The sequence below is a fragment of the Pseudophryne corroboree genome, chromosome 5, assembly GCF_028390025.1.
Source record: "Pseudophryne corroboree isolate aPseCor3 chromosome 5, aPseCor3.hap2, whole genome shotgun sequence".
In the NCBI taxonomy this organism is placed as follows: Eukaryota; Metazoa; Chordata; class Amphibia; order Anura; family Myobatrachidae; genus Pseudophryne; species Pseudophryne corroboree.
Genome location: NC_086448.1, coordinates 13,753,929 through 13,764,716, shown reverse-complemented (window position 1 = coordinate 13,764,716; position 10,788 = coordinate 13,753,929). Strand labels below are relative to the sequence as shown.

Below are 10,788 nucleotides of genomic sequence, written 5' to 3'. Positions count from 1 at the left end.
AGCGTTACTACTGCCCCCTGCCTGACATGTTTCACGTAGAGCGTTACTGCCACCTGCCTGACATGTTTCATATAGAGCGTTACTACTGCCACCTGCCTGACATGTTTCATATAGAGCGTTACTACTGCCCCCTGCCTGACATGTTTCATGTAGAGCGTTACTACTGCCCCCTGCCTGACATGTTTCATGTAGAGCGTTACTGCCACCTGCCTGACATGTTTCATGTAGAGCGTTACTACTGCCACCTGCCTGACATGTTTCATGTAGAGCGTTACTACTGCCACCTGCCTGACATGTTTCATGTAGAGCGTTACTGCCACCTGCCTGACATGTTTCATGTAGAGCGTTACTACTGCCACCTGCCTGACATGTTCCATGTAGAGCGTTACTACTGCCACCTGCCTGGCATGTTTCATGTAGAGCGTTACTGCCACCTGCCTGACATGTTTCATGTAGAGCGTTACTTCTGCCACCTGCCTGACATGTTTCATGTAGAGCGTTACTACTGCCACCTGCCTGACATGTTTCATGTAGAGCGTTACTGCCACCTGCCTGACATGTTTCATGTAGAGCGTTACTACTGCCACCTGCCTGACATGTTTCATATAGAGCGTTACTACTGCCCCCTGCCTGACATGTTTCATGTAGAGCGTTACTACTGCCACCTGCCTGACATGTTTCATATAGAGCGTTACTACTGCCCCCTGCCTGACATGTTTCATGTAGAGCGTTACTACTGCCCCCTGCCTGACATGTTTCATGTAGAGCGTTACTGCCACCTGCCTGACATGTTTCATGTAGAGCGTTACTACTGCCACCTGCCTGACATGTTTCATATAGAGCGTTACTACTGCCCCCTGCCTGACATGTTTCATGTAGAGCGTTACTGCCACCTGCCTGACATGTTTCATGTAGAGCGCTACTACTGCCACCTGCCTGACATGTTTCATGTAGAGCGTTACTACTGCCACCTGCCTGACATGTTTCATGTAGAGCGCTACTACTGCCACCTGCCTGACATGTTTCATGTAGAGCGTTACTGCTGCCACCTGTCTGACATGTTTCATGTAGAGCGTTACTACTGCCACCTGTCTGACATGTTTCATGTAGAGCGTTACTACTGCCACCTGTCTGACATGTTTCATGTAGAGCGTTACTACTGCCACCTGCCTGACATGTTTCATGTAGAGCGTTACTACTGCCACCTGCCTGACATGTTTCATGTAGAGCGTTACTACTGCCACCTGTCTGACATGTTTCATGTAGAGCGTTACTACTGCCACCTGTCTGACATGTTTCATGTAGAGAGTTACTACTGCCACCTGCCTGACATGTTCCATGTAGAGCGTTACTACTGCCACCTGCCTGACATGTTTCATGTAGAGCGTTACTACTGCCGCCTGCCTGACATGTTTCATGTAGAGCGTTACTACTACCCCCTGCCTGACATGTTTCATGTAGAGCGTTACTACTGCCCCCTGCCTGACATGTTTCATGTAGAGTGTTACTACTGCCACCTGCCTGACATGTTTCATGTAGAGCGCTACTGCCACCTGCCTGACATGTTTCATATAGAGCGTTACTACTGCCCCCTGCCTGACATGTTTCATGTAGAGCGTTACTACTGCCACCTGCCTGACATGTTTCATGTAGAGCGTTACTACTGCCACCTGCCTGACATGTTTCATGTAGAGCGTTACTGCCACCTGCCTGACATGTTTCATGTAGAGCGTTACTACTGCCACCTGCCTGACATGTTTCATGTAGAGCGTTACTACTGCCACCTGCCTGACATGTTTCATGTAGAGCGTTACTACTGCCACCTGCCTGACATGTTCCATGTAGAGCGTTACTACTGCCACCTGCCTGACATGTTTCATGTAGAGCGTTACTGCCACCTGCCTGACATGTTTCATGTAGAGCGTTACTTCTGCCACCTGCCTGACATGTTTCATGTAGAGCGTTACTACTGCCACCTGCCTGACATGTTTCATGTAGAGCGTTACTGCCACCTGCCTGACATGTTTCATGTAGAGCGTTACTACTGCCACCTGCCTGACATGTTTCATATAGAGCGTTACTACTGCCCCCTGCCTGACATGTTTCATGTAGAGCGTTACTACTGCCACCTGCCTGACATGTTTCATGTAGAGCCTTACTACTGCCCCCTGCCTGACATGTTTCATGTAGAGCGTTACTACTGCCCCCTGCCTGACATGTTTCATGTAGAGCGTTACTGCCACCTGCCTGACATGTTTCATATAGAGCGTTACTACTGCCACCTGCCTGACATGTTTCATATAGAGCGTTACTACTGCCCCCTGCCTGACATGTTTCATGTAGAGCGTTACTACTGCCCCCTGCCTGACATGTTTCATGTAGAGCGTTACTGCCACCTGCCTGACATGTTTCATGTAGAGCGTTACTACTGCCACCTGCCTGACATGTTTCATGTAGAGCGTTACTACTGCCACCTGCCTGACATGTTTCATGTAGAGCGTTACTGCCACCTGCCTGACATGTTTCATGTAGAGCGTTACTACTGCCACCTGCCTGACATGTTTCATGTAGAGCGTTACTACTGCCACCTGCCTGACATGTTCCATGTAGAGCGTTACTACTGCCACCTGCCTGACATGTTTCATGTAGAGCGTTACTGCCACCTGCCTGACATGTTTCATGTAGAGCGTTACTTCTGCCACCTGCCTGACATGTTTCATGTAGAGCGTTACTACTGCCACCTGCCTGACATGTTTCATGTAGAGCGTTACTGCCACCTGCCTGACATGTTTCATGTAGAGCGTTACTACTGCCACCTGCCTGACATGTTTCATGTAGAGCGTTACTACTGCCACCTGCCTGACATGTTTCATATAGAGCGTTACTACTGCCCCCTGCCTGACATGTTTCATGTAGAGCGTTACTACTGCCACCTGCCTGACATGTTTCATATAGAGCGTTACTACTGCCCCCTGCCTGACATGTTTCATGTAGAGCGTTACTACTGCCCCCTGCCTGACATGTTTCATGTAGAGCGTTACTGCCACCTGCCTGACATGTTTCATATAGAGCGTTACTACTGCCACCTGCCTGACATGTTTCATATAGAGCGTTACTACTGCCCCCTGCCTGACATGTTTCATGTAGAGCGTTACTACTGCCCCCTGCCTGACATGTTTCATGTAGAGCGTTACTGCCACCTGCCTGACATGTTTCATGTAGAGCGTTACTACTGCCACCTGCCTGACATGTTTCATGTAGAGCGTTACTACTGCCACCTGCCTGACATGTTTCATGTAGAGCGTTACTGCCACCTGCCTGACATGTTTCATGTAGAGCGTTACTACTGCCACCTGCCTGACATGTTTCATGTAGAGCGTTACTACTGCCACCTGCCTGACATGTTCCATGTAGAGCGTTACTACTGCCACCTGCCTGACATGTTTCATGTAGAGCGTTACTGCCACCTGCCTGACATGTTTCATGTAGAGCGTTACTTCTGCCACCTGCCTGACATGTTTCATGTAGAGCGTTACTACTGCCACCTGCCTGACATGTTTCATGTAGAGCGTTACTGCCACCTGCCTGACATGTTTCATGTAGAGCGTTACTACTGCCACCTGCCTGACATGTTTCATGTAGAGCGTTACTACTGCCACCTGCCTGACATGTTTCATATAGAGCGTTACTACTGCCCCCTGCCTGACATGTTTCATGTAGAGCGTTACTACTGCCACCTGCCTGACATGTTTCATATAGAGCGTTACTACTGCCCCCTGCCTGACATGTTTCATGTAGAGCGTTACTACTGCCCCCTGCCTGACATGTTTCATGTAGAGCGTTACTGCCACCTGCCTGACATGTTTCATGTAGAGCGTTACTACTGCCACCTGCCTGACATGTTTCATGTAGAGCGTTACTACTGCCACCTGCCTGACATGTTTCATGTAGAGCGTTACTGCCACCTGCCTGACATGTTTCATGTAGAGCGTTACTACTGCCACCTGCCTGACATGTTTCATGTAGAGCGTTACTACTGCCACCTGCCTGACATGTTCCATGTAGAGCGTTACTACTGCCACCTGCCTGACATGTTTCATGTAGAGCGTTACTGCCACCTGCCTGACATGTTTCATGTAGAGCGTTACTTCTGCCACCTGCCTGACATGTTTCATGTAGAGCGTTACTACTGCCACCTGCCTGACATGTTTCATGTAGAGCGTTACTACTGCCACCTGCCTGACATGTTTCATGTAGAGCGTTACTGCCACCTGCCTGACATGTTTCATGTAGAGCGTTACTACTGCCACCTGCCTGACATGTTTCATGTAGAGCGTTACTACTGCCACCTGCCTGACATGTTTCATGTAGAGCGTTACTACTGCCACCTGCCTGACATGTTTCATGTAGAGCGTTACTACTGCCACCTGCCTGACATGTTTCATGTAGAGCGTTACTACTGCCCCCTGCCTGACATGTTTCATGTAGAGCGTTACTGCCACCTGCCTGACATGTTTCATGTAGAGCGTTACTGCCACCTGCCTGACATGTTTCATGTAGAGCGTTACTGCCACCTGCCTGACATGTTTCATGTAGAGCGTTACTGCTGCCGCCTGACATGTTTCATGTAGAGCGTTACTACTGCCCCCTGCCTGACATGTTTCATGTAGAGCGTTACTACTGCCACCTGCCTGACATGTTTCATGTAGAGCGTTACTACTGCCCCCTGCCTGACATGTTTCATGTAGAGCGTTACTACTGCCAATAATAATTAATAAAAACACAGTGCTTATCACACCACCAAAAAACCTATATCTATTAACCACTACAATAAATATCAATTTAATGCAACTCCTACTGGGGGTACTGTTCCACCCACAATACAAGAGAAATACAATAAATAAAAAAGAGCGCTGGAACAGAGATATACTGTTAAATTATTAATATATGTTTAATTTCATAGCATTCCACATAAAAAACAATTAAAAATATTTAATATCATGCAATTAATTAAGGCCCCTGCCTCTATCTCTGTCACCATCTCTCTTGATTTTATAATGTTGCAGTCCATAGTACCGCTTGTAGCCAATTTATTAAGTTCTCAATTGAGTATAGTCGTCCCTTTAAACGGATAATAAAAGTCTCTGTGGTACCACTTATTTCATCCAAAACGTGGGAGATCGCTGTGATTATGTGTGTCCCCACAGCGGTATGCTACGACCCGTAGTTGTACAGCCGTGATGAGAATTGCCGGGTACTCGCGGATCTTAGACTTCCGTTAATAGAGGACGGGGAGTGGACCTCCTTAGCCAGGTGCCGCTTCAGCTGTATCCCCGATGAGACGGCTTGTCAGGACAATCACTGCTTCTGCTCCTATTGAACGGGGAGCGGACCTCCTCAGGCAAATGCCGCTTCAGCAATACCTCCGGTCAGCCCGCCGTACTGTCGCTGGAAAGATGGTAGAGGCTACGGGCAACTGGATACAAACAAAGGTGCCCTCCTTACGCGTTTCTCCGCCAACAGGGCAAGCGGTTTCATCAGAGGAATATCCTGGATGCATTACTGATCCGTTTTTAAAGGAGATCCAGCCAATCCTAATAGGTATATACACATAAGGTATATATGCAGAGCTAAACGGCTGTGCGTAATTAAAGCAATTAGTATTAGGATTGGCTGGATCTCGAGGAGGTCCGCTCCCCGTTCAATAGGAGCAGAAGCAGTGATTGTCCTGACAAGCCGTCTCATCGGGGATACAGCTGAAGCGGCACCTGGCTAAGGAGGTCCGCTCCCCGTCCTCTATTAACGGAAGTCTAAGATTCGTGAGTAACCGGCAATTCTCATCACAGCTGTACAACTAGGGGTCGTAGCATACCGCTGTGGGGACACACATAATCACAGCCATCTCCTCCGTTTTGGATTAAATAAGTGGTACCACTGCCGCCTACCTGACATGTTTCATGTAGAGCAGGCCTGGCCAACCTGTGGCTCTCCAGCTGTTGTAAAACTACAAGTCCCATCATGCCTTGCCACAGTTTTGCTATTAGTGAATGCTAAAACTGTGGCAGAGAATGCTGGGATGTGTAGTTTCACAACATCTGGAGAGCCACAGGTTGGCCAGGCCTGATGTAGAGCGTTACTACTGCCACCTGCCTGACATGTTTCATGTAGAGCGTTACTGCTGCCAACTGCCTGACATGTTTCATGTAGAGCGTTACTACTGCCACCTGCCTGACATGTTTCATGTAGAGCGTTACTACTGCCACCTGCCTGACATGTTTCATGTAGAGCGTTACTACTGCCACCTGCCTGACATGTTTCATATAGAGCGTTACTACTGCCACCTGCCTGACATGTTTCATGTAGAGCGTTACTACTGCCACCTGCCTGACATGTTTCATGTAGAGCGTTACTACTGCCACCTGTCTGACATGTTTCATGTAGAGCGTTACTACTGCCACCTGCCTGACATGTTTCATGTAGAGCGTTACTACTGCCACCTGCCTGACATGTTTCATGTAGAGCGTTACTACTGCCACCTGCCTGACATGTTTCATGTAGAGCGTTACTACTGCCACCTGCCTGACATGTTTCATATTACGCGCCATGGCCACCTGCTTGACATGTTTCATATAGCGCGCCGTGGACAACTGAAGACACACCTCCATCTTGTTCTCTGGCATTTCTCCAGCACACGGTACATTTTGCTGAGGAGACTTTGGTGCACTGCGATGATGATGAGGAGGACGAGTATGATGAAGATCGGGGGTCTCCAGAGAAGAAACGGTTGATCCGTAAAGATACACCACACTACAAGAAGCACTCCAAGATTACAAAGCTGCCAAACACCGAGGCGGTGGTGGCTCTACTCCAGGGACAGAGCCCCTGCGGGCTCATAGAGGATGGAGAGGGACCAGCTTTCTTCAGGTGTTCACAGCAGGCCGCAGAGGACGAGGCCTCTGGGAAAGATCAGGACTGGGAACTGGAAGCAACCAAGGATGAGGAGAGGCACAACTCCCAGCAGAATGCAAAGGTACAGGAATACACCAACATGCTTGCTCTTCATGGATGGTGGGTGAATTTGGGCACTGAAGCCCTGGGTTCCATGGAGAAGATGAGACTTAGATAGTAAGTTTCCTGTCCGCTAATTATGTCTGTGCCCTTCAGATGTCCAGTGCAGAATAGCCAGGTTTTGTGTTTCAATGTTGCCTTGAGACGTCCCTTGTATTTAGTCATGTATTATTTATGCTTCACAAGTCATGAGGCAGTCAGAACGCCGATTTATTAGTGTCATGGGTCTTTCCTTCCATATGTGTTGTATGTCCTGAGCCGTGTCTCCCAGAATCCTCTCTGGTATGTCATGTATGTCCTGTGCCGTGTCTCCCAGAATCCTCTCTGGTATGTCATGTATGTCCTGAGCTGTGTCTCCCAGAATACTCTCTGGTATGTCCTGAGTAGTGTCTCCTAGAATCCTCTCTGGTATGTCATGTATGTCCTGAGCCCTGTCTCCCAGAATCCTCTCTGGTATGTCATGTATGTCCTGAGCCCTGTCTCCCAGAATCTTCTCTGGTATGTCCTGAGCCCTGTCTCCCAGAATCCTCTCTGGTATGTCATGTATGTCCTGAGCCCTGTCTCCCAGAATCTTCTCTGGTATGTCCTGAGCCCTGTCTCCCAGAATCTTCTCTGGTATGTCATGTATGTCCTGAGCAGTGTCTCCCAGGACCCTCTCTGGTATGTCATGTATGTCCTGAGCAGTGTCTCCCAGGACCCTTTCTGGTATGTCCTGAGCCCTGTCTCCCAGAATCCTCTCTGGTATGTCCTGAGCCCTGTCTCCCAGAATCTTCTCTGGTATGTCATGTATGTCCTGAGCCCTGGCTCCCAGAATCCTCTCTGGTATGTCATGTATGTCCTGAGCCTTGTCTCCCAGAATCCTCTCTGGTATGTTATGTATGTCCTGAGCCCTGTCTCCCAGAATCCACTCTGGTATGTCATGTATGTCCTTAGCCCTGTCTCCCAGAATCCTCTCTGGTATGTCCTGAGTCGTGTCTCCCAGAATCCTCTCTGGTATGTCCTGAGCCCTGTCTCCCAGAATCCTCTCTGGTATGTCATGTATCTGCTGCCACTCCTCTCAGATTGACAGATATGAGGGTAGAAATCTAAAAGAAAAAAAGAAAAGAAACATGAAAAATTTATTTATTTTTACTACTGAAAATTAAAAGATGGAACTCCGCACCCCCTAACATCTGCCGACACCCCAATTTTTCTCAGCCTTTTAAAAATGTCCTATCAGGAATGTTGCAGGCGTCTTATTGATGGCAGCTGGCATTTGCCCCACTTCCTATTACAGCTTGTCCTGGCTGTTGCTGGGAAGCAGACTTGGCACAGTTGCCATGCCCCTGGTTAGGTCTGTATAAAGGGGAACTCCGCTGCCAGAGTTTTGTGCTGTTTGATCACAGCTTTATTATATACACTTGTATCTACAGCGTAGATTTGTTGTTAGTCAGAGAAAATGAAATCAAGTCGATTTTCACCATTAGATTATCTGTTTGGAGTTCCCCTTTATGGCCGGGGCAGGTAACCAAGGAGCGGCCTGCTTTATCTGTGCATATTACACAACGCACCCATCGGCTGAAGAGCGGACTCTCCTCCTTAGTATAATCCGCAGCAGACCGGTCACACACAGCATTTTCAGCGCAGTAACCACAGGTTAATACGTTTATCCGCAAATCCTCTGCACGTATCGGCATCGCAGACATCTGATTGGCCAGTAGTTTCTTCCCAGGTTATGCGCAGATGGCTCCATATCCGCAAGCAGAGTTGCATGCATGTCAGGATGTCTCCGCAGTTTGGCACAGTGCTCCGCAGCCGGCATTCGCCTTACAGCAGCTGCGAGCGATTCGTCGACGGGCGCATCTTAGCCGCTTCCCATCCGCGGCTGAGCGGGTGTTACGCTGCGGCAACTGGGTGTTCACATGTAAGAAGCGTACCGTGTGCCTGCATTCTGAGTTGCCAACTACTCCGAGTTGAGCGTAGGCCGAGTGTACGCACCAAGTGTTAGCTGTAAGCGCTGTTGCCTATGATGGCGGCTGCTGGGGGTTGTTGCCGTCACATACGCCTCAGAAGTCAGGCAGATATTCGCACGGAGCTTTCGGTCACTTGCAAGATCCTCAATTACATTCGCATTGTCTGACTCCCCAGTAATTCCCCTTCACCCGCAGACCATCCAGGAGCCCTCTGACGCCTCCCAGCATGCCGTGTGCTCTGTGGTTCTCTGCACGGCTTTGTATTAACTGCTAAAACAATGACAGGGTTAAACAGAAACGAAACCTCCGTGTAGCGGCTGATTGCTGGGAGCGGAGCCAGGCCCCAGATGTTTGTGAGGTGTTGGTTGCGCAGGAGCTGGCGTGCAGTGGCTACGGGACGTGGAGGTGAGGCAGTGGTGGTAGAAGGGGGCCTCGGGAGGACATACTGCATCGCTGGGTACCACCCTCTCCTTTTGCCCATGGATGTGGTGTTCCGCCTTGTTAGTGCACACTCCGCGGTGACTCTCACTTAACAAATACTCGCTTTGGTGGTGCACTTTCCAGTGTGTTGCACTAATCCAGTGCTAAGTGCGCACCGCGTGTTGCAATTCTGCTGGCGCATTAATGGTGTGTGCTCTACAAGCCCCGCGGTACAGAGGCAGCAAAGGTGGGTTCATGGTGTTGGGTGTTTTTGGTCATTTTTGCTCCACTAATCCGCATGCCTGTCTCTTTCTCCTTCTCTGTCTCCCTCCTCCTCCTCTCCTCTCTCTGCTGGATTTCCCTTCTAACAGGGGGTGTCGTTTGATCAAGTGAATAATCTTCTGATTGAGCCTGCTCGGATAGAGGAGGAAGAGGTGTGTACCGCAGCTTGGCGCTCTCTGCCCCCCTCTGTCTCCCCCCCGAAATCACTGAATAAATCAAGCACATTTTCCTTTTCAGCTCCACGTTTCTCGGGTGATGGGTGTGCTCCATGTCTGTCTTTCACTCTCGCCCAGCGTTACGCATCTTCTAATGATATTAGTGCAGTGCCCTGGAAATGGTGTGGTCTGTGTGAGAGGAGAGGGTCAGTGCAAAGATGGGTGTTTTTGTATTGGCTCTAAAAGGTGTATCTGTGGCCTTCACGTGGGGCAGGCTATACATAAACTAGACACTAGGAGCCAGCGACATCACTGAGTGCAGCCTATCCCGCCACTAGGAGCCAATGACATCACTGAGAGTGCAGCCTATCCCGCCACTAGGAGCCAATGACATCACTGAGAGTGCAGCCTATCCTGCCACTAGGAGCCATTGACATCACTGAGAGTGCAGCCTATCCATTCACTAAGAGCCAGTGACATCAGTGAGAGTGCAGCCTATACATTCGCTAAGAGCCAGTGACAGTGAGAGTGCAGCCTATCCAGCCACTAGGAGCCAGTGACATCACTGAGAATGCAGCCTATACATTCACTAAGAGCCAGTGACATCAGTGAGAGTGCAGCCTATCCAGTCACTAGGAGCCAGCGACATCACTGAGAGTGCAGCCTATACATTCACTAGGAGCCAGTGACATCACTGAGAGTGCAGCCTATACATTCACTAAGAGCCAGTGACATCCGTGAGAGTGCAGCCTATCCAGTCACTAGGAGCCAGTGACATCACTGAGAGTGCAGCCTATCCAGTCACTAGGGTCCAGTGACATAACTGAGAGCGCAGCCTATCCAGTCACTAGGAGCCAGTGACATCACTGAGAGTGCAGCCTGTCCCGTCACTAGGACCCAGTGACATCACT

At 49.4% G+C, this 10,788-nt stretch overlaps 1 protein-coding gene across 1 annotated transcript in view; it reads left to right on the top strand.

Moving 5' to 3' along the window:
- The window catches only part of SCRIB (scribble planar cell polarity protein), a 341,504-nt gene that overhangs the window by 131,799 nt on the left and 198,917 nt on the right, over positions 1–10,788 (top strand). The window contains exons 13-14 of the mRNA XM_063924738.1: positions 6,689–7,030; positions 9,812–9,874. Coding sequence (XP_063780808.1) covers positions 6,689–7,030; positions 9,812–9,874 — 405 coding nt within the window. The remainder of the gene's footprint in view (positions 1–6,688; positions 7,031–9,811; positions 9,875–10,788) is intronic.